At 38.5% G+C, this 24,250-nt stretch overlaps 2 protein-coding genes across 2 annotated transcripts; one reads left to right on the plus strand and one right to left on the minus strand.

Annotated features, from left to right (window-relative positions):
• Nucleotides 1–5,606: 5,606 nt before the first annotated feature.
• LOC116252516 (serine/threonine-protein kinase SAPK10-like) lies at nt 5,607–12,355 on the plus strand. The gene is made up of 9 exons (XM_031626832.1): nt 5,607–6,096; nt 6,607–6,681; nt 6,766–6,867; nt 6,945–6,998; nt 7,099–7,191; nt 7,591–7,683; nt 11,204–11,308; nt 11,397–11,495; nt 11,680–12,355. The coding sequence occupies exons 1-9, from the start codon at nt 5,920–5,922 to the stop codon at nt 11,962–11,964; spliced, it is 1,083 nt and encodes a 360-aa protein (XP_031482692.1). The 5' UTR covers nt 5,607–5,919; the 3' UTR covers nt 11,965–12,355.
• A 4,819-nt stretch (nt 12,356–17,174) lies between these two features.
• LOC116252909 (putative disease resistance protein At5g47280) lies at nt 17,175–23,205 on the minus strand. Its single transcript, XM_031627525.2, has 6 exons — nt 22,853–23,205; nt 20,668–21,554; nt 19,172–19,572; nt 18,457–18,809; nt 18,172–18,374; nt 17,175–18,092 (listed from the first exon to the last, which is right to left on the minus strand). The coding sequence occupies exons 2-6, from the start codon at nt 21,326–21,328 to the stop codon at nt 17,263–17,265; spliced, it is 2,448 nt and encodes an 815-aa protein (XP_031483385.1). The 5' UTR covers nt 21,329–21,554; nt 22,853–23,205; the 3' UTR covers nt 17,175–17,262.
• Between the last annotated feature and the right edge of the window lie 1,045 nt (nt 23,206–24,250).

The raw sequence follows: 24,250 nt of genomic DNA on the forward strand, positions 1-24,250 counted from the left end.
TTCCAATTAAATTTGGCTGTAAATTATAAATGTTGGATTGGATTTGAATTTAGAAGCGGGGTTAGTCAGTCTTGAATAAAAATCTTATATCCAATATGCATCCTTGACCGTCAACTATGGATTGATTGAATTTGAATCCATTTAGGTTGAATGCCATAGTGCATAGTGCTGATACCTAAAGTGGTGAACCAGATACCTACAACAGGCCAAGCAGCTAGCAAAAAGTGTAAGGAACAAGAGTTGTTGAAACTAGCATATTGAAAGATCAATCGGCCAAAATAACCATGAGCAACTACGATATTATAGGTTTCTTCCTCTTCACCGAATCTGTAACCTTCATTAACAGACTCATTTTCAGTAATTTCTCTTAAGAAACTAGAGGTTACCAAGGAACTATGCATAACATTTAATAGAGAGCAGCCAAATACACGAGCCACACCTAACATGTGGAATGGATGCATAAGGATGTTGTGTTCAGCATGAAATACAATCATGAACATATTAAAAGTCAGATTTTAACTTATCATAATACGGCTTGGATTTGATTGTATAATTAAAAGTCGGATTTAGTTTCAGATCTGAATTTAGCAGAAGTCAGGTTCAGGTTGGGTTCTGATTGCAAATTTGAAAATAGGATTGTGTCAATTCCTCGCATAAACCAGCTCATTTCAACAGCCCGTTAGACTCAACATGGAACTCTTGGAATGTCCTTGCGACTTAGAGGCCCAATGATGCTTCTAGAATCCTTTCAGCTAATAAAGGTGTGATGAATGATTTTATATATATATATATATATATATATATGAAGATTCTACTTGGTGGGGGATGTTCTTGGATGACTAAAATAAAAAAATTCCATCTTCCATTTGATGGCGGATGCTATTGAATGAAAAAAATAAAATACCCATCTTTAAGCTGAAAGTGTCACAAGTCATTGCCGCACCATAAATCATATCATTAATGCTCTTTTAATTATTGTCTTTTAGTGACAATTTTTTAGAGGGGTTGTTGGATGACACCCTCATGAAACTTAGTTTTTACAAATTTTTTTTATAAAACTAAGTTTTATGAAAGACTGGATAAAAAATCTAGTTTTTAAAATCCAGTTGGAATGTTTGAATGACAAGGCAAAAATTTAAGGACGAGGTAAAGATCATCTTGCCTTTAAAAAAGTGAGATGAGACAAGTTCTTTTGGCACACTATGAAAACCAAGCTTCTGTGGAAGCTGGGTTTGGGCAAAATGTATTAGTGTTGGCATTTTAGAGGCAAATGTACTTGAAATGAAATTTTAGAGGCAAAATTAGAATTTGGGTTGTCTATCTATGTTTCACCCACATAATTTTTAGTCAACTGACAACATCTTCGATATCCAGCTTATTTGAATTCTTGAGGTTTCTAATCTTGTTTGAACTCCTAAGTTTTCTAATAAACTGTTAATGATTTTAAAACTCATCATGTCATCTTTTTTGGGTGTACTTTAAGCCATCATACTGGTCTAAACCTCACCCTTGCTTGGGCTTTGTTTATCTCGATCAAGCTGAGCTCGAGCTGCAAGATTCGAGCACAACTAGAGTTGAGCTCCGCTTAAGTTCGTGACGAAGCTCAAGCTAGGGAGACACAGCTAAGCTTGACCTTTCTTGGGATGTCCTTGCCTCTTTATTCCCATCACAGCATTGGAAAGGAATACCATTAGTCATGTTAACGTACGCCGTTACCAGGTTGACGGCTACATTAGAAATGTACGTGGAACTTTAAACTAAAGTTGGAAGCACAAGGTTTCATATCAATTATATACTTTTCTTCTTCATGGGTATCCCAAAAGAATTGTATGGGCTAAGGATTCCCATAGATCATGGTAGATTGGGAATATATTCAATTCAATGGATCAAATTTAGATCATATATTTAACTAACAATGACTCTCATTAAATCGAGTCATCTAATCATCTACCTAAAGTTGTCCATCTAAAGCTAAGAGAAAAACAAAGGAAAAAAAAAGTATAAACTAATATTATATGACGGAAATGCTATCACTTTTTTTTTTTTTCTCTTAACCATCCAACATCCATTTTGCTGAATTGAACCGTGTATATTAAATGGCTACGTGACTCTTCTAAAAAATTAGAGTAACCATTCAATTATATATATATATATATATATATATATATATATATATATAACCATTGCCATCTCTAATTTAGTCACGTAAAAATAAACTAAATTAAACAATTTACCTGTACCTTTCTATGCAACCGATGGGGAAGGACAAAATGTAGGGGAAGATTTAAATCCACCTCTACCTTTCACTTAACTAATCTCAATCGGCCTTGACGTCACATTGTTGATGTTACGAAGTTAAGAGAAGACGTAAATTAGACGGGTTGGCTTGTATATAGTTCTAGTGACATAGCCCCAAGACGTTGATCCCGTAACTACGGCAACCTGATAACCATTGGTTAAAATATATAGGGCGAGTAGAGAGAGTTATCCTCAAAGTCTAATCACTGCGTTTCTTGGTTCAAGTTTAGACCGAGAAATTCTCTGGCATCGTATAAGGTATTTAATCATGACAGACCAATTTAATGTATTGAATGGTGTGTTTATTCACACCTACAAGATGCATTGCATCAGTCTTTATTGGTCATATATATATATATATATATATATATATATAGAGAGAGAGAGAGAGAGAGAGAACATTTTTGGACGAGATGCAGACAAAAACTACTAAATGTTTGACAAGTGTTCGTATAATATAACATGTAGAATATGGTCAGGTAAAGGAAGCGTACGAGAAGGAGCTTTCGAGAATATAAGCTCGGATGGTATGCCCTCTCTAGCACATTCGTGGGCAATTTTTCACTGTGATCCTTACTGTAAAGTAACGGCGGTTGAGTTCATAAAGCCCCAAAACACAAAAAGAAGCAGAAAAAGGCCAATGGCAGCCATGAATTCATGGCATCATGAGGCCAAACTAAATAATTCAACGAGTTCATTAGTGCATTTCACTATGCTGAAAGGGACCAATCAGGGCCGAAAGTCCAGGGGTCTTATTGTAATTTTGCTTTCCAAAACTACTCCCATATGGGCATGCTTGCACTTTGTTCCCGCACCTTGGGCACTGAACCGCTGTTCAAAGCCTCAAACCGATCCTGGCGGTAGCAGTAGAGGTGGAGATAGATTTTTTTTTGTCCGACCTCTGGATTCGAGTGGAGTCAAACTGAATTCGAATCCAAACAATATATGGCGCAGTTAAATTTTTTTATTTTTTTTAATGTAATTTTTTTTTTAATTTGTTGGGATGGGGCCATCGCCTAGGTGGCCCCCCTTCCCTCTGCCCCCCTGGGTGGTGGTATAAAGATTTTTTCACCTTACGTTATTTAAATAATTTTACTACAAAATTTATGTTTTTACATACAAAACAATATGAAATTTTGATGAAAAGATCATGGTTTTAAGTATTGCTTGTACCAGAGACAATTACACATGATAGAAATGACATGTCGAGTGAACGTAGACTATATATCTTATACCTTTAGCTTTTTGCCACAGTGAAGGAGACCCTACTCACCCAAAAGTTAATGCTTATGTCTACTTTCACAAATATAAGAGAAGTTATTCATTTCATTCATATGATTCATCTTTTAACCCCACTTAAAAAGGCTGTGGTAAAACTAGGATTTTTATCTGATAGTTGTCAGTAAACGTGTGGTTCATATCAAAAGATCCAAGAATACCTTTTTGACAGATGACCAACAAAATGGAGAGGTAATGTACAAAGCAATTGCACATGTTTGTGTAGCTACCACTTTATAAATAACTTAGAACCTCTAACTTCAACATCCAAATAAACTGATTTACCAAAATTAGAGGAATAATCCAAAAGATTTTACTCGTAAAATTTCATTTTACAACAATTTTTGTGCTTCCCTTTTGAGAATGCAAAGAAGGGCCCAGAGTTGATGAAGGCTGGATTTATAGCTCACAGATTACAGTAAATTGGATCCCATCGTTGGAACGAGGGTTAAAATTTAAAAACAATTAAAAGACGAAAACGCCCTTGCCACAGGGAAAGGCCAAAGAAGCTCTGTTGCCCGTTGCATGGGCAGCCAACCACATGAAAAGGTGCTGCTCCCCAGAAAGCAGCACGGTTCACCTTAGAGCCTTCCTTCCTTTGGGGGCATAGCGTATCGGCTTTCCGGCTCGCGACCGATATGATACGAGTCCGGTACTGGTTTTGTTACCAAAATTTCAGATTTTAAATCATTATATGATATTAAATTAAGTTTATAAGAACAGAAAATAAGACGATACAGACGCCGGTGCGTTTGACGATACACCGGTTCAGTAAGCCAACCGACGCTTACCGATACGTAACGATACTTTCTCTTTTCTAACGTTCCGTTGTCCCATGGCCGTCCCACTTCCTTTGTAATTTGCCCATCCGTCTGAGGGCAATTTAGTCATCCAGAAAGAAAAAAAGATCTTCCCCCGCCCAATAACTACTGGGCTGTATCAAATTCTGCCCCTCTTCTGGTAGTTTCTGCGGATCAAAATGTAAAATTTCGTGAAAACAGGGTTGACTTACTGCTTATTCACAAAAGTCGAGATGTTCTCATTTATTACATTTACGCTCCCGTCATATTCCTCTCGTCGCCTAAAAAGTCACTTAGCATTTATTCTTTCAAAAGAAACATATCTTATTCAAATTAAGTTTGTGGTCCATAAAATATGCACCAAATATGAAAACTATATCTTCTTACAGCTTTCCACTTCATTGACGCTAATACACCAACACACCATCACAGATATTGAAAAGTAATACAATGAAAAATATTGGATTGCATAAGGTCGATGTGGTATAAGGAAGGCAGACCTTTAGTTAATTTTTATTTTTAATGTTGTTATTCCCTTTAAACATAGAAAGGTCAATCTCCAAAGAGAAAGAGAGACATCGAATTTGGTAAAATCAGATGCAAATAATATATTCTCTATCATCATAGTTTGGGCGGCATCCTTAAATACTGTTTTGGATGTAAAATATTGTTTGCTTCCAAAATAATTTTAAGACGGGTTTAGATGGTAATTGAAATCGGATCTACAGAAAAACAAATCACTTGGTCTTCTCTAAGTTTTTTTTTTTTTTATTTACATAACAAGGTGTCTTTATCTTGCCACCTCAATTTAGTTTTATAACCAAATTTAGTTTTATAAAACAACGTCTTTTTATTGTATGACGAACACAAAATCCATGGCTCAAATTCGGCATTTTTGTGAGGCACCCAGTGAAGGAAGCAGCCGAGCTGTCAAAGTGTGGAGTTTCAAGTCTCTTTCAGTAAATTGATGGTATTTATTCAGGGTTTCTGAAAATTACTAAAAGCCCCAAACTTTTCCGACCACTAGACGTCAGAATCACACATTCTAAGGAAGATAAGGCTAAAAACGTCATTCCCTCCTTCGGGCAGCCATCTCGAAAGGCGGGCGGGCAGCGGCTGTGCACCGGGAACAACCGGTTGGATTCCGTAAAATTGATGACGTGGCACCGCGTGGGAGTGTGGTCAACCGGCGGTAAACAGAAGCAGATTAGTGAATGGAGGAATCAAATCTCTCCCTTCTCTCTCTGTCGAAGCACCTCCCGAGTCCTCTCTCTCTCTCTCTCTCTCTCTGAAGCCCTAAAGTTTTCTGCCCTAGATCAGAGGGAGGGAACAATTCCACCGGTGAGGATTCACGGATCAGATCCGAGCGTACCTTTTTGCTAAGGCGGTGTTCGTTCTCTACTTATTCGCGGCCCTTCCCAGTCCTCGACGGGTATCGTTCGGCCGGAATCGGCTCTCTCCGGCGAGGATTTCGCGGTAATTTGCCGGATAATGTGAAGGGAGTTCGGGGTTGAGCCGTCTTATCCTCCCAGCTCCTGGCGACATGGACAGGTCCGCGCTTACCGTTGGTCCCGGCATGGACATGCCGATAATGCACGACAGTGATCGGTATGAGCTCGTCCGGGACATAGGATCGGGGAATTTCGGCATTGCGAGGCTGATGAGGGACAAGCAATCGAAGGAACTTGTGGCTGTCAAGTACATCGAGCGCGGCGAGAAGGTAGTTCTTTTTCGATTTGCTCGCTCTTTTTGCATCTCTGCATCTTCTTCTTCTCCTTTCTTTTTTAAAATAGAAGTCCTGTAATTTCTCGGTCGAATTCCGTTGAGTTATGTGCTTACCTTCTTCTTTGGTTTATCAATCGTTTAATTTGCTTCATGCTTCGATGAGGCTGCGTTTGGCCTGTGCTGCTGTGTGCTAGTTCGTTTTTCATTCAAGCTGATTCTAAACTAGTTATTTTAGATGACGCACTCTATGTTCTTGTTACCGTTATCCAGTCTAATACTGAAATCTCGATCTTGTATTTCGACGAAATCTACTCTAGTTCCCCAATTTTGGATGCATTCGAGACATACTTGTGAAAAAGAAAGACGATTAAAGTTCATGTGGCGTGTACAACGAAGATATTAGTTCGATTTGACATTATTATAAAAAGCATTTCAATGCAGTTTTCCTTTTTCTCCTTAAACTGAGTGTTTTTTCTTCTAACTACTGTATTTGTTTCCTGTTCAGATCGATGAAAATGTTAAGAGAGAAATTATTAATCATAGGTCTTTGAGGCATCCTAACATCGTCAGATTCAAAGAGGTATGTTTTAATTTTCTAGGGATTCCCATCATTGTATGGGAAGAAAGTGTGTATGATTAATCCCTCTCGGTGTGAACTGTACAGGTTATATTGACGCCCACTCATCTGGCGATCGTTATGGAGTATGCAGCTGGTGGGGAGCTTTTTGAGCGAATCTGCAATGCTGGACGCTTCAGTGAGGATGAGGTTTCTTAATATATTACAGAAAAGTCTTCTTCTTGTGTTACTCTGTTTTGTTGTTAAATCTTTTTGTCTTTTTGCAGGCACGTTTCTTCTTTCAACAACTAATCTCGGGTGTTAGTTACTGTCATTCTATGGTACATGTGCATCCCATTTGAATATTGTTCTTGTCTGATAATAAATATATATTTATAATTACTGATTATGACAAAATTTCTTCATTATGTTGTGATGAAGCAAGTCTGTCACCGTGATCTGAAACTTGAAAACACACTTTTAGATGGGAGTGCAGCTCCTCGTCTGAAGATATGTGACTTTGGCTATTCAAAGGTAAGAATGGCACATTTCAAAATCCTTCTGCTTTCAATAACAATTTGCGTGGTGGTTGGAAACTTGGAATATTGTTGCATCATGTACTAACCTTTATTCGTTCAGGTTTATTCTCACGAGGTTCTCTTATATTCTGATCCATTCTTTGCCTTTTCTGTCCTTTTCTATGCATCATCAGACGAAGCACTTTCACTTTCAAAAATGTTTTATCATGTTGTTATTGTTTCCACCTGTACAAAAATTTTGATTTAGAATTTTCGTTCTATTATATTGATCATGTTCTTGTTGTGTCGAAAAGAACTTTCAAAGATCACATTTATCCAAGTGCAATCACCAATACTCTTTATAACATTGTTTCTTATCAAATTTAATCTTGAATTATTTTGGAATCCTTTTCAGTCTTCTGTGCTGCATTCACAGCCAAAGTCTACTGTTGGCACTCCTGCATATATTGCACCAGAGATACTGCTCAATAAGCATTATGACGGAGAGGTAAGATCTACATAAATACACAGTTAGTGAAGGTATCAGTAAAAGAAAAAATGGTGCCGATGTAACCACCACATTTGGTTACTACTATCACTTGTCAGCTGCCTTTTTTTATTACTACTAGTATTGCTTTGTTACTGCTTCTGTTTCTGTTATGTTGTCTCGTCTTTTAGCACAATTTATATGAGTGACTTACTTTTTAATGCTAAATTGACTTGCCCATTGTGCTATAAAGTGTATAATGAAGCTGTTAATGTGTCTACAGCAGCTTCAAGAGGTGCAATTTCTGTAGTTCATTTTGGCAATTACTTGGATTTGCTTGTGCTGCGGTTTCAAGATTCAGCCAAGTAATTCAAGTTTGACAATTTCCTCTACTTTATGTTGTTATCGATACTATTCAGTTACGTTCATTAAATGTTTGCTGTCCATGCTTTTGTATGTTAGTTTCAGCATATTTCTTTCACTATTAGTACCCTTGATTCTAATCAAATATTGAAGCTTGTTTGTTTTTTCCCTCTTTGTTTTGAGTTATCTGCTGCTTGGAGAGTGGAAAAGGCAAGACCCTCACATACACAGAAATTAAGTATTAAATTCTTTTGTTGTCTAATAATGCATAGATATTTGTATATCTATAGAACTTTGATCCTTTTTTACAAGGTGATTATATTTGTCTAAATCATTTAACACAGTGTTGAAATGAAGAAGAGAAAACATCAAACTAATAAAAAAGTGGATATTAGCTCTCGTTGACAGAATGGAAGAATGGACTTTTTTCAATTAATTTCTTTGTGGTAATCATGATAAAATTGGCTTTTGCCTCTTTTGATTATAAAGAGTACTAAGGGTTGTGTTGACCAGTGAAAGAGGACAGATGGGGTGGTAGTCATTGAGGGGCAGTCCTGGCATAAATGTAAAGAGTATCTAAAAGTATTGGGTATGAATATAATAAGACTGGGGTTGGGTCGGGCTGAAAGCTCATGTTGGATACATGTTACCCTCTTTTATATGGGGTGTTGAGGACCCCCCAGGATTTAGTGAGAATCATAACAGAGTCCACCCCCCTTCAAATATCAGATGAATGGAGGATGTTGCTCGCAAAGTGTAGGGCTTTGTTCATGACGTGACGTTGGCCTAGCCTGGTCAGCCTTTGATTTGAGTCACACACGCACAAAAACAAAATATCCTTTTGCCCCTGGTTAACCCTAGGGAGTGTAGTGCCTGTGTTGTGTGTCTTCCTTTCCCTTAATTTCAGGGAATGGTAGCTGCAGCTACCTAAGTGTAATAGTGAAAACCATGAGAGTGGAGGAGAGGAAGCAACAGAGAAGTTGCACTAGTCTAATAATGGAAAATCCTTTTGATTTATAGATCTTTGTGTTTTTGACAATTTCTCACCTTAATGCTCCGTAAATCTGACATGTCAGAGGTGGTTTTATCTTCAGCTGGTTGGATGAGTTACCATCAAACTTGAACTTTCTGTGAGATGGTTACTGCTTTTTAAGTACTTGAGATTTACTTATAGCAAGTTTCCTCAAAAGCTCACCAAGATGATAGTAGCCTCTCCAAACATACTACCAACTGAGGTTCTGGCCCATTGCTGTTAGAGTCAGATTATATTGCCTAATCCATAAGTTAGTCTTTTCAAACAAAAGTGAACAGGAGGTTCCTGAAATCTTTTTACTAAAAAAGGAGTTTTGATTTTTCAGTTAAAGACTATGGTCAGCCAACTGCTTAAGAGAGGGGAGTTGAATTATGTCTGGGCTTCCTTAGTACATTTCCTTTATTTGATGTTATTTTTAGTTTGGGAGGTTCTCATGCTGCTGCAGAAGACCTGTAGGACCCCACATCTGCCAAATCCACATTATGTTGGCACTACATTATAGTGATGTTGTGCCTTACTATGAGGAGTCAGTTCTTACGCCTTACTATAAGGAGGCATTTATAACAAGTTCTATACATACTGTGTATTTATTAAAATGTAAGCAAATAAAATGCCCAAATGAAAGTAAATATAAAAGGACGCTGTTCAACAAAGTTTCTCCTGTTTAATGATCTATAACTGTACCCTTCTACAACTAAAGTGGGATTCAAATCTGTGTCACAAATTTCACGAGTCGTGATATTTATGAGAAAATCAAATGAAACAAAAAATTGGGAAAAAGTCACGTTATTTGGAAAATACTGCCAAAACAAAAATTTTGTGATTTTATCTTTATATTGCAATATTTTTTAATTTTTGGAATTTTAATTTTTTTAAGATTTTTTCATTTTTTTTTAAAAATTGTCAAGATTTTCGGGACGAGAACAACTTCACCAAAAAATACCCAAGAAAAACCTTGTGATATTTTCCCAATAACGATGCTTGTGACAACAATTCAAAGATCTTGAAGGTGTGGGAATTAGATGAGAGTCATAAACTAATTTAACTAACACCTTAGGTTCATGTGAAGGGTATTTTTTTTGTTTTCATTGACTGTCATTATAAAGATGCTTTTTCTTGCAGCTTTTACCTCTAGCACATGACAAAAATGAGTGACTGTTTAATCTCAATCTTGAATTATTTGCTATGAGATAAGCCAGATATGCTTGGCACTGAAATGCTGGTTTTGCTTCAGCACAGTGACGGAGCCAGAAATTTCTGGCTAAGGGACATAGTAGTTCAAATTTCAAATTTGAAGAGGGCAACCATATAAATTAGTGAAAAGAAAATGAAGCATCAATATGGAGATAAGAAAATTTGTATGGGCTGGAGCAGGCAATTGCCTACATCAGCCAAATGTGCCTCCGCCAATGCTTCAACAAGATAGTTGGCTTTGAGACCTCATTTAGAGAAGGCCGGGGCCTGGGATATTTGAAGTTCATTATAAGAAGGCACAAATGCAGAATGATTTCCTTCTTTTCCTTCTTATGCTTTACAGACCTTCCACACAAAGAAGGGCTTAACACTTCAAAACCAGTTCTAAGTGGATGTTCCTCAGTCCATTTTTGGTTGGTTAATTAATCATACTAAAGTTCATTCCCGATCAAGCCTTTTTGAAGCTTTTATTTCAAAATTTTATTAGGAAGGTGGAGATTGGTATGTAATGACAGGCATGTTAGGATGCTTTCTTGATATTAAGATGTGTGTATGCAGTATGCACTATGCAATTATATACAACTTCAACATGTTATTGGAAACGTGGACATTGATGTATGGTATAACAGGAAAACAGGTGTCTTTGAATATTAAGAGACATACATGATACATGCAATCATGCGTTTCTTTATATTGTTGGTAACCTGATGAACGCGGGAATGGTTAATAAGCACATTGTCAATTTTTTAAGAATGAGCTTATTAGGTTTTTTTCGCCTGTTATTTAGGTTAGTTTGCAAAGCATGTTGGCTCTGAACGATTTACTGGATATTCTAAGCTGCTCTCGGTTCCATAAAATTCTTACATTCCCTCTTTTTTCAACTGTGATGCTAGTCAGAACCATATAATGTACGCTTCATCATCTTTTCTACACTGTTCTGAACTTTTGCAGATTGCTGATGTGTGGTCTTGTGGAGTAACGTTATTTGTCATGTTAGTGGGTGCCTACCCTTTTGAGGATCCTGCAGAGCCTAAAAATTTTAAGAAGACTATACAGGTTTACTATTCAGATGACCTGTTGTATGAGCATCTCAATGGTCCCTTTCTAGCATTGATTGATTCCACTGTTTCATTCTTTCTGGCAGCGAATAGTGAATGTACAATACGCTATCCCAGAAAATATTCAAATCTCCCCAGAATGTCGAAACCTAATCTCGAGGATCTTTGTCCCCACTCCAGCTACGGTAATGCTCATCTCTGTCTGGTTGTCTTGCCCTCCCTCTTCCTTTTTACATCAAATGTGGACTTGGGGACATGCATGGAATTCCTAGTACTTGGAAACAGTTAAATTCTATAAATTTTCTGCTGACTTTTCTTATTACTCATTGTTCTGAGGATGTTTCATTCATTTACCCGTATGGTATCCAGAGAATTACAATACCTGAGATCCAGTACCATGAATGGTTCCTAAAGAACCTTCCGGAAGATCTCATGCAAGAAAACACAATGAATTTTGAAGAGCCGGACCAACCAATGCAGAGCGTGGATGAGATCATGCAGATACTAGCTGAAGCTACAATTCCTGCAGCTAATACACACATTGGCCAGTTCTTCCCAGGATCTTTTGATCTAGATGACGATGAAATGGATGATCTGGACTCCGACCCCGACCTTGACATCGACAGCAGTGGAGAAATCATCTATGCTATGTGATTATCTTAATCTTATAAATGCTAGAGGCCTGAGTGTTACTCATCCTGCCCGATCATGGCTTGGGAATCATGCGGCCTTCAGACTTGTGTAGTGACGACGCTCTTCTCGACTGAAGTTTTTTGGGTCAAAATCTGGAGAGTAAGTCATTAGCACCTGTAATCTATATATGTTGGTGGTTTCACTTGATGCTTGTTCATATACACGTTGCCAGGGTTCTGTTTCATATATTTGGAATGGCTTCTGATTGTTCCAACTGCAACCGCTGTTTAAACTTGTCAAGAAGACACTAGGGCTCGATTGCAGTGGCGTTGTACTCTCTCTGTTGTGACACTATTTATGTAGCTTTACCATTCTAATATCCAATGGGTAGCAGCTCCATATTTGTGAATAATCTAATATGTGCTATAATTTCCTGGAATGCCGCAAATTTAATTTCTCATGAGAGGTAGAGAGAGAGAGAGAGAGAGAGAGAGAGATTCGGATTGTTCCCTGTTAAAAATCGATGGTTGGTGTCTACCTGACAACATGAAGATTGCCTATATCAAGCTGCTGAAGATTTTTAAATCAGGGGAGGTGTCATGAGTGCAGAGTCTAGCTTCAGTGACCTAGGATTCTTGCAAGTTGGCCAAATATCTCTAGCAATTTTAATGTACCTGTCCAGGGGCTTCTATTCTTATTCTTTTGGTATGTTGAATCTTCTGGTGTCTCGGGTGGATGAACTCTCCTGATTGAAGAGAAATGACCAGCAGAAACTTCTCAAACGCTAATGACCGTGTCAAATTAAGATTATTCTAGTCAATCGAACATTAAGTCTCTGTAAAATCCTATAACAGCCCGAGTTGCAGATTCCTTACACTTCCACTGGAGTGTACATAAAAATACAATAAGCCAATGGGTTGACATATTAGATGTGGAGAGTTTGGATGTGTGATTTAAGCGTCACCAGGTCTGATTACAAATGAACATTCGAACTTGAATTTGGAGTTTGTTGTATGGAATGATGTATCAAGTTAGTTCAAACCTGCGACTTAAGTATGCACTTCCGTACCAAACACAAATCTGATTATCAACACGATCCTTATAAGTCTGAACAATCCAGTTTAGCGATCCGACAAATATGACTCGCCGGGATTTCTCATATTATATGCCACAGTCCACATGATAATAGCTTAAAGCACTTCAAAAATCTAGACTCATTATGTTATTACTGTAATCTTGATTCTGATAACTAGCAGAACAAGTGGATCACAGAATTAGATTAATATAACAGTCATGGCCTTGTGAATCCGTCCGGGACTAATCTACAGAATTCAGAAGTTGCCGATTCCACAAGTCAACACCTTTTAGGGCTATGCAGTAGTCTACTTCTAGCTTGTTACTACTCTGAAGCCCACTTGGAACGTCCAGTATCTTGATTAACCCCACAAATAATCATTAATATCCTTTGCTGGTGTAGAAAGGAAAGGGATCCAAGCAGTCGTTTGCATTAAAAGATCAGAACCATGAGATTTTCCATTCTCCCTAGAAATAGAGGCAACCAATGTGAGTAAGCTGCGAAGTTCAGGAAGAGAGTCCCATATCAAACCAGTTCCAGGTACTCATTTGATCTGCATACATATAAAATGCAATTGAATTTGTGAACAGCTTCTGAAAAATCAGCAAGGCCACACTAACGTTTTCACATCTTCATCTTCTTTACCGTGGAGTTCAATCATAGTGTCAATAACGGAGGACATGTGAAACATGACAGCAAAACCTGAGACGTGAAACCTTGTGGCTTTGGCTTCAAGCCTTCAAACGTCGGAGCATCTAACGTTGGTGCAAAGACGGCTCCTCTCATGGCCGCAAAGAACGGGAACCAAACGTTCTCTAAGTGCTAAGAAGAAGGTGGAATGCAACGGATATCTCCTGGTGAGAACAGATGGAGAGCGCCGAGTAGATGGCAGCCGCAGGCATGCTACATAAGATGCCAGTACCAGAAGTGGTCGATCCACGCTTCTTTCATAGGAAACAACGTCCATTCCCAGCTGTGGAGTGTCGTTCCATATCTTGGTAAGGATCATATATATATATAGAGCAAAAGAGTCAGACAGGCTTGAGCTGTCATCAACATGTTGCTGAGCCCTGGTTCTCTTTCTTCCGAAGGCGTAGTTATGAAACTCTTGGGTTTTCTCCTGTCAAAATTCAACTCAACCAGGGCCACCTCATGGTTGAAAATTTGTTGATATCAGTGCCAGTGGTAGTCGATCGCATCTCTTGATTATCTGCAAAAATAACCATATGACCTGAGGATTAGAAGAATCAATCATATACAGCATACATGGGTGAGCACATTCGCATCCTTAGTAGAAAGTATTTGAGTGGAGTGCGACAATCACACCCACCATTTCCGAACTACGATAATCAAACCATTCCCGAAAATTCTTTAGATCCTTCTCAGACCAAACATCGATAATCAAACCATTCCCGAACTACGTAATTTGCTGCTCACTCATCCCATGCGCTTTCTTCCTCATTGCATCTTCTACATCTTTAAACCTGGGCACTGCTCCAACCTGCAACAGAGTCCATATTCCTTTCAGGATGTCTAGCGTATCTGGAGATCTGGAAAGTGTGAAGTAGAAGATATTCGCACCGCACAGGCCTGACAACAGTGGATGCAGAAGCCAAGTGACGAACCAGTATTGGACAAGCATTGTTCAACTGTAGAAGGATGAAGAATTTAAAATTTTGGCACATATAACATTTGAAATTTTAAATGTGTGATTTTAATCATCAAAAAATTGAGACTGCTGGGTGTACGTTTAGTGCAATCCAAAGGTGTATTATTCCAAAAATCACCTATGTCAAATGCACGGAAAATTGATGGTTAAAAACCATCGTGTTAATTTACAAAAAAGCTGCAATCATGATTTAACGAAGAATGCAGGGAAACATGATTTTCTTTTCAAATGATGAATTCACCTTGAACGTCAAGTCTGTGAGACCCACAAAGAGAGGGACGTGGTTGAGTAATAGAAGGGAAAGACACCTGCTGTGATATCTTGGTCCCTGCAGAGCTTGTTCACCAAGGTGGTCTTTCCGCAACCCACCATTCCACAAACGACAACCACCTGACGCATCCCCACCATCCCTTTCAGCTCAAATCAGAGGCTTCTTTATCCCAAATACCCTACCAGGGAGAGGAGGCAGAGCAGCAACAGATGCGCCCAACCTGATTCCAGCCACCTCGCGTTCACCCATCAACTTATCCAACTTGGAATTTATTTCCTTCATCCTCAAGCTCAGTGCCAATACCCCTCTCAGAGGCGCACTCTATGGACTACGAATCCCTGAGTCGCTTCTTCAAACTCTTCTAGCCGTCGGGAGTTTCGATGACTTCCTCGCCCACCTTCCAGTAGGGAACTTGGGGACAATTGCTTATAAGCTCTCCACCACTTTTGATCTCGCAGCACAGGGTGCAAGCTCCCAATCCGCGGGCAGTTCGCCTAGTATCGGTCCTAACCTTTCCAACGCTCTTCCAACCCGCTTGTACTACATTTTAAACACACGATGACGAGCAGCTATTCGTTTTATTATATTCCACGCCTGTTGCAACGCCGGCAGCTGCTCTCTAACCCAAATTTTGGCCATCTTCCCTGGTTTTCGATTTGCCTACAGTCCTGCCGGCCATATAAATTCTTTTAAGTTCCCACCGGTGATACCTGTAGCATCTCTCCTCTTCACTGGAAGACTTCGGTTCCAGCATAGCCACATGAAACGTCAGCGTTTATAATGTAACTTTGCTATCAAGTTATTCTTGAGGCATCTATAAAGACGCCATCAACCAAGAATGGCTTCTTGTTAAAGCATAAAAAGCCGTCAACCACCCTCGATAGTTTGTTTCTATGTTAAAAAGAGTACAGAAAAAGTGAGACCCTTTTTCCCACTCATGCTTTCTGTTGAATGTGTGCCCTTGTAAATTGATTGACGCATCAAACATTCCCTTGTGAAGCAAACGGTGCCCAGTTTTATTTTGTTGGTGATTTTTCTAACATTTGAACTTACAAGAAATTGTCTCACGTGGGAAGCAAAGTAATGACCACGGGCTTCAAACACATGGGCGCAGTTGATCTGCCACCAATAGCTGTGGCTCTCTTTATATGATACGGTGCACTACACCAAAAAAGGTTTTTACCGGCCTATGGTGCCGGGAGAAATAACTCCTGGCGCTCAACAAGCGACCCGGTTGGTTTAGTAGCAGACGGCCACACTACCGCCACTGAATAAATGACGGCACCACGTAAAATTTCCACAGTGCAATCCAAGCCAATTATCTTGTTACAGCAATGACGAAGGCACGTTTGAGCTGATTGCCCACTCCAGCCCATACAAGTTATCTTATTTTCATATTGGTGTCCATTATCTTTTTATTAATTTATATATAGTTGCACCCTTCAATTTTGAAATTTAAACTACTAATGCCCTTCAGCCAGAAATTTCTGGCTCCCACTGTTAAAGCATCAAAATCATAAGAAAAAAGAGAATTTCAGTGCCTGAAGCACGTCATGCTTACCTCATAGCAAATAATTAAATATTGAGACTAAACTGTCTACGTATTTTTGTCATGTGCTATGGTAAAAGCTGCAAGAAAAAGCATCTTTATAATGACAATGAAAACAAAAAGATGCTCCTATCATGAACCTAAGGTGCTAGTTAAATAAGTTTATGACTCTCCCCTGATTCTCACACCTTTCAGTTTTTTGAATGGTTGTCACAAACATCGTTCTTAGCAAAATATCACAAGGTTCCCCTCTAGCATTTTTCGGCAAAGTTGTTCTCTTGGGGAAAATCTCAATAATTTTTTTAAAAAGTAAAAAATCAGAAAAACTTATAAAATTTTTGAAAATTAAAAAAAAATCAGTATAAAATTGTCAGATTTTCAAAATCTGGTGACCTTTTACCCATTTTTTCGTTTTATTTGTTTTTCTTATAAATATCATGATTCAAAATATTTGTGGCACTGTTTTTGAATCCCATGTTGGTTGTAGAAGGATATAGTCATAGATCATTAAACAGGAGAAGCTTTCATGAACAGCTTCCTTTAATATTTGCTTTCATTTTAATAAATAAAAATATGTCTAGAACTTGTTATGAATGCAATAAAATACTCTTATTGCTCAACCAACAGTCAGACATGGCACAAGCACGAGTGTCCGCATGCAAATGTCTACTACAATCACATAAAACAAATAACCAAGTAAAATGCTTAAATTTCCACATATACATGCTAAAGGCATGGAAAGAAAATCCAAACGACTAGTAAAGGAATCTCAAGTTGATGTCCTCTTTAGCCACTTCCACTCGTAGTTTGCTCAGGTTATGCCCTACAGTTGTCCACAAGCGAAAAATCTCATCATCACAAACAACAGTTCTAAGGCTTATCATTTGTCTCACTGATGCAGGCAGTTCCCTCACACTTAAACACCAGCTCATGTCAAGCCTTTCCAAACGGTGCAGTTCACCAATTCCTATTGGTAAGTCCTCGATGTTTGAGCAATGAGACACGTCTAATATTCTGAGACTTGCAAGCTTACACACGGAGTCCGGTAGACCCTCCAAACTAGTACAAGCATGTAGCCTTAGAGCCTCTAATCCAGTTAATGAGCCAATGCTCTCTGGCAAGCCATTTAAATCAGGGCAGTTTGTGATGCTCAATCTCTTTAGATTGGAAAGGTTGCAGATTCCAGGAGGCAATGCGTCTAAACCTTTGCAGTAGTCTACTTCTAGCTCTGTTACAGCAGGGAAGACCCTCGGGATATCCAGTGGCAAATAACCACCATCTTGACTAACCTCACAAAGCACCAGTGATAGCTTTTGCAGATATTGCAATGGCTCTGTAAATGTAGAAAGCAACGGGACCAATATCTTTTGCAGTCTGATTCTCCGGAGATTTTTTAGAGAACCAAAGGTTGAGAGCCCACTGAGTGCTGCAGGATTGGAGCTGTGATTTGCAATAATCAAGACCTTGAGATTTTCCATTCTCTCCAGAAATGGAGGCAAGCAATATGAGTTAGCTGTGAAGTTAAGGATAAGAACTTCAGCATGAGGAAGTGCCATATCAAACCAGTTCCAAGGACCCATTTCACCTGCATACCCATCAAATGTTCCAACATAGGGTAAGCAACGGAAAAATCAGCAAAAATGAATTGAAATTTTCACATTTACCGGTTTGTATGGATACAATCCGAGCTAGGGACGTCTGTTGCTGCATTTTAGGAAGGTCGACTTGTTTCAAAAAAAGCATGACATTCTGTTGCGCATTGTTATCATCATTCCCCTGGTTGGTATAGATAGCCAATTCTCTCAGCAGATCATGCTGAAGAATAAAAAGGTTACTGAAGCTTCCATCTATGTGTCCAGCTGCATCCCTAATAAGCAGTAAGGCATTACAAAACCAGAATTATTAGAGAAGACAAACATTCTAATCCTGTATAAAGGAAAGGAAAGTACTGTGTTCTTTCGATGAGTGTGAACAGGTTTCTTCTGGAGAGTTCAACTAGAGCAACATAGGCGTCGTCTTCATCAAAACCACGGATTTCAATCCACATGTCAACGACTGAGGCAGCAGGTATCTTTTCGTCTTCAGGAAATGAACCCAGGTCCATAAAACACTCTTTGAGGTCTTTTTCCAACGAAATTAAGCTGGTGCCCAGAATATTCAGAAGAGCTTTGTGCTCCTTAAAAATTTGTCCACCTTTCAGAAGCATCTGTGCTGTCTTACGCCACTTTCTCAATGATTCCCGCCTCAGTGAACTTCCTATCACTTTTAGTGCCAAAGGGAGACCCTTGCAGCCTGCCACTATCTGCAATATAGTGATTAGAAGTTCAACTTTTTGGAAGAAAATAATAGTTAACAAACATATGTAGACATGAAAGTGTATCGTGCTAGGACCGAAAACTGACACAAAGCCATGCAAGTATATCAAATACTATATGCAGTCAACAAATATCCGCAACAGCTCTCAAGTAATCAACATGTGAACAAGAAACAAAATTTTGATGGGCATACGTTTGTTTAGGCATTTGCACGTCAAGAAGTAGTCCATTACATTACAACTAAATGTTGACTGGATGCATACATAGGATAACTGGTAAGTACTTTAATATTAAGAAATATGCACATTTTTTAAGCAAAATTCAAAATTTGACGCCTTTAAATACTGACCTGTTTCACCATGTCATCATCTGGTTTATCAATTGCCTGGTCAGAGTCAATAGCCAGGTGACAAAATAGATCCAATGCATCTTTCTGTCCAAGCAGTGGTAAGGTGTAAATAGACTTAAGCAGCTTAAATTTGATTCTAGATGTAACAAGAGTTTTTATGCCTGCAATCTCAAACAGAAGCTTCTCGAGTACCACTTCGGACCAAACATCATCCAGAACCACCAGGACAGGATGTCGTTTTCGTTTGTTTAAATTAAACATCAGCTGAGTATATGCGTCATCCTCATCTATGAACTTAGGTACAGAATTGGGATTGACCAGCCTTGCCCACAGTCTCTGATAGATCACCATCAGATTGGGAGATTCTGAAACAGTTAGAAACACAATTTCTCCGAACTTCCCTAAAGATGTGAAACCATGAACCCATTAGCAAACATCAAGTGTATAAAGTTTGAGGAGACCAATTGTCAAATCAAATGGATGCTTCTTTCGCTGAATTAATGAAAAATTGATTATCAATATGAGATGTAATTCCTTTGTTTGCAAACAACAATAGCATGAACTACTTTACAATTTCAAGAATTATCAAAATCGTCATCTTTGGTATTTAATAAAAAATATCAGTCTATAGAAGAAAGGATGAAAATTTTGCAAGGTATAGAGAGTTATGGATTAGAGTTCAAGAGGAAGAAGAGGCTCCTAAGAATAGAGATTGGATATGCATGAAAACCTAAAAGGTTGTCTGCTACAAGAGAATCACAAGGAATGCAATTACAAAGTCAACATAAATATTCTATTGTCCTCTTTAAAATAATGTAAACCCTAATAAGCAACTTTAGTTGTTATATTTATACGTTGTTAAAATTGAACGCTTAAGCACTGTAAGGTTTAGGCCTCTGGATATTTGCACAAAAATCTCGTAGGAATGATCTATTCAGTCACACGCTACAGTAATTAGGAAATAAACAATTTATTTACCTTTTCATCTTTGAGGTTTACATAAACCAATCAGATTATGGAGGTCCTACCACCAATAACTCATGGTGAACAATAATTTATAACTGCTTAAATCAATTCAGAAAGGGTAAGTCTTAAGTGAATCTTCATTTCCATTTGAAATAAGACATGCGCTTTCGGCAGTATAAATAATTAAATACCAAGAAAACTAAATTTTGGACATATATAATGTAATTTAGAGGAAATTGGAGGGAGGGAATGATAGCTAAGAGCTATACCAACTTTTTTTTAGAGTGTGGTTTTCTTTGTCCACATTTCTTGTCATGTTTTTCCATCTTTGGCTTCATATAGCATGATTAGATAATTCAATGATCCTTACATTCACTAATTTTCTAACTTCTACAAATCATTAATGTCTGCACCTCTCCTATACATTCACATATTTACATGCACATATGCAGAAAGCCAACAAAATTAACATTTAAGATATGGTGGTGCAACAAGGCATGTAAAAGACAGAAAAACAGAAGATAAAGTACCTTTTACTGCCTCATCTTGGCAGAGTTTTGCCACCAAGGTTGTTTTACCACATCCTCCAGGTGCACATACTCCTACCACATCTTGACTGAACAACCTTCTTTTTAACTCTTCCAGAGCAGCTCGTAACCCAACAATCTTACTTGGAACTTCAGGCATAGCGTAGCTACAGTAAGGAATATCATCTTGAACACTGGAACTGGTACTGATGCTACTAAACCTCCTAAGCAACTCTTTCATGTCTATTCTGCTCCTTTTTGTTTCTACCCATAAGTTACTTTGCACTTCCACATCTAGAAACGTTCTAAACTCTGTGTCTAACTTGATTAATTTCTTGGAATACTTGTATTTCTTCCAGAGATTCCACTTGCGCACTTTAGAACACTTTTTGATCAACATCTGGCCATACTCTAATTGTTCACGCAATTCAGACATACGGTTTTTCATTTTAACTGTCTGAGCATCATCAATCTGTTTGCCATCTCTTAGTTCCTCATCAATTTGTTCAACCTGCTGTATTGAATATCGTAAACTTGTTAGGGTTGCTTTTAGCCTCTGGAAATGCTCTCCGAACTCTGAAACATTATCACGTGCCTCTAGAACTGCCTTTAGTAACTCCGCGACCACAGCACCTACTAATGCTCCACCAATTAAATCAGCCATTTCACTGTGACTCTTAGGTGCAAAGAAATCGTTGTAACTCCTGGTACAGCAGTCTAACCATCGTCTTGAAGCTTCACTAACAAGTACATTTTCTTTGGTTCTCACATTGCCCCAAAAATTACATAAAAAGTGTGTCTGTCATCTTAGAGATCTTTCGATCTTCTCGTCTGTGTTCTTTCTTTCTTCCTATGAATTAACACGATTTTGTTGCGGACAAGCAAAACAGCTGCAGCAAGTTCATGAGAAAAGTATGTAAGCTTTCAACTCTTCACCGAAAGAGTTATCCAAGTCTTTAAGTTTTGGAGGAAAACAGCAAAAACTTCTCACTGCACTAGACCAGGAAAGAGAAAAATGAAACAAAATTTTAAATTCAAAGGGCATTGTGAAGCGATAATGAGGCAAAGACAAGTGCATCTCATGCCAGAGAAATAAGGCCTGAGGGTGTATACAGAAATAGATCTTATAGGAAAGGAAGCAAGCACAATACGATTGTCCAGTTCACAGGTAGTGTAATGGTGGCAATTACTTGTGCACTCAAGGTTCGTTCTCAAGTTCCTACTTCCTAGTCTTATTTTGTCAGCAACAAGGAGTACAACTTCTTCAGGACCTATGATTCTCAAGATCATCCTTTTTAACTGCCAAATGCTTAGGCTCCACACTTACCACTCCTCTTAGGAAGCACAAGAAGTAGAAAGAAGCTGGGCTACTTACAATATTTTGGACGTTTGCTTCTCCTACTAATGGAAACCTTTGCAGCATTTTATTCCTAGACAATGAAGACCACCTCAGGTCCCATTGATGCAACTGCGATCAAATAACCGAACATTGGTCCCACTTGTTCCTGAAAAATAGACCGGCAAAAGAAGTAGTTCTTATGCGCCTTGCCGCCAATTACCTATGAGGGAAGTTGTCGATATCCAGCGCGAATAGCCATGGTGTAATGTTTTTTTCTTTCGTCCCCCCACCCCCCACACAACACCCTTTTCTTTTTCTTTTTTTTAACAGACGTTTCCCACTTCCAATCAAGCTGAAAGTGGTGATCGAAAAGAAAAGGTAGCCCTGATATGGTGAGTCCACTAATTGGACCTTCTTCTGGATCTAGAATCCAGCTAGGCTTACCTTTAGGGGTCAGCTCCAGAACACTATGGTGGCACTATTACCATGAAGATACAGGAGTGTCAGCAGCTGGAAATGGAAGGCATGCATATTACTCGGGAAGCAGGAGAAAGCTGAGAAAAGGGGAATAGAAGTTACACACACCAGGGCCAACGAAAATAATATCATGCTATAGAGCTATGCCAGAACAAACTCAAAAACCTTAAGTTGTAGCTGGACTGAACAGGTGTCCTCAAAACCAAAAGGAAGAAACAAATCGAGCATATCATGAACTTGATCGTCAGCAAAACCCAAATCAACATAAGAAACAATTATAGAATTCATCCTAAGCTCTCCCACAGCACCAAAGAGTAAAGAAAGAGGCAATTCATCGAGAAATTTCGCATCAAGATAAGAGCAGAAACACACCTAAACGGACGTCAACAATTTGCAGCAACTGAACGGGTCCTCTTCGTATTTGCAGCTCCTCCTAACTTTCCAAGGCGGGACCCCGAGAGAGAGAGAGAGAAGCAAGCAATTCCTCCCTGCACATCGATGGATGTTTCCTGTTGTTCAGCGAATATATAATCTTTAAGACCAGGTTGAAGGAATTTCCTCGAAGTGTAGTGCACAGCGCACTAAACATTTCTGAGATCGACAATGGAGAAAGCAAACAGGAAAACCCAGTCGACGAAGAAAAAAGTTGCCGTGGCCTGCCGAATTGTCTTGACTTATTGGCTGGCTAGAAAAAAGAAATGCGAAAGCCTTTGGAGGGAAGGCGCGTGGAAGGGAGGAAACGTTCAAGAAATCCACCTAACGGCCTTCATTTTCCAGTTTTGTTCTGAAAATAATATTTTAAAAAATAAGAATAAATCAGAAAAATAGTTAATATTTTAAGATGTATCGGTTAAAATTATCTCGTGTTTGCGGTTTATATTCAGTGGCCGAATTGAGAGCCATTCTGACGACATTGACTCCAAACTCGGCTACGCTTGTGTTCAGCCTCATCTCTACCGTACAGATGATGTTTATTTAACATGTCAAGCGTACGTTACAAGCTGACTTAGTAAATTAATGGGAACTGGTGGTGAGCGACAATGAAAAATAATTAGTATATCTAAGACAATTTGGGTTGTGGACGAAAGAAAACATTTAAGAATACATGGTTCAATGCAATTCTTTTGTCTCATATGTCTTGTAGATGTGACCTTAGAAGTAATTTAGCAGGACAGGAAGTTAACGCGTATCAAGTCGCCACAATGACTCCCACGACACCGAAAGTTTGCTGGAAAAATAAACCAGAGCACAAAATACGTAAATAAAGAAAGTAAAAAAGAGAGGTTTTTTTCTTTCTAATAATTATAAAAGACAACATAAAAGGTTTTCTAAGGATTATGGATCAAGGCTTTTATATGGGTTGAAGATAGAAATGATGAACATCGCCAAAATCACACCTGGTTCTTTTGGGCATCCACATCCAAGAGTGAGCTTAATTTACAAGGTTTATCATTTGCTACTTCCTCCAAGCAGAGATTGGTTACTTAACACGTTGTTTGACAGCAGCATGAGTGTCCCATGAATATGTCCCAAAGATCGGGTAGATTCATATAACATTATTCGAGAGTGAGTTTAATTTCCAAAGTTTATCATTTGCTACTTCCTCCAAGCATAGATTAGCTACTTACGAGGTCGTTTGGCAGCAGTATGAGTCCTCCATGAATCTACGCCAAAGATCCGGCAAATTCATATAACACTTGAACTAGTATTCTATAAATCAGCTCGAACTTTGATAACTAGTGTTTTATGAATTTGCTCAAAATACTCACA

Source organism: Nymphaea colorata, chromosome 4 (assembly GCF_008831285.2).
Source record: "Nymphaea colorata isolate Beijing-Zhang1983 chromosome 4, ASM883128v2, whole genome shotgun sequence".
Classification (NCBI taxonomy): domain Eukaryota; kingdom Viridiplantae; phylum Streptophyta; class Magnoliopsida; order Nymphaeales; family Nymphaeaceae; genus Nymphaea; species Nymphaea colorata.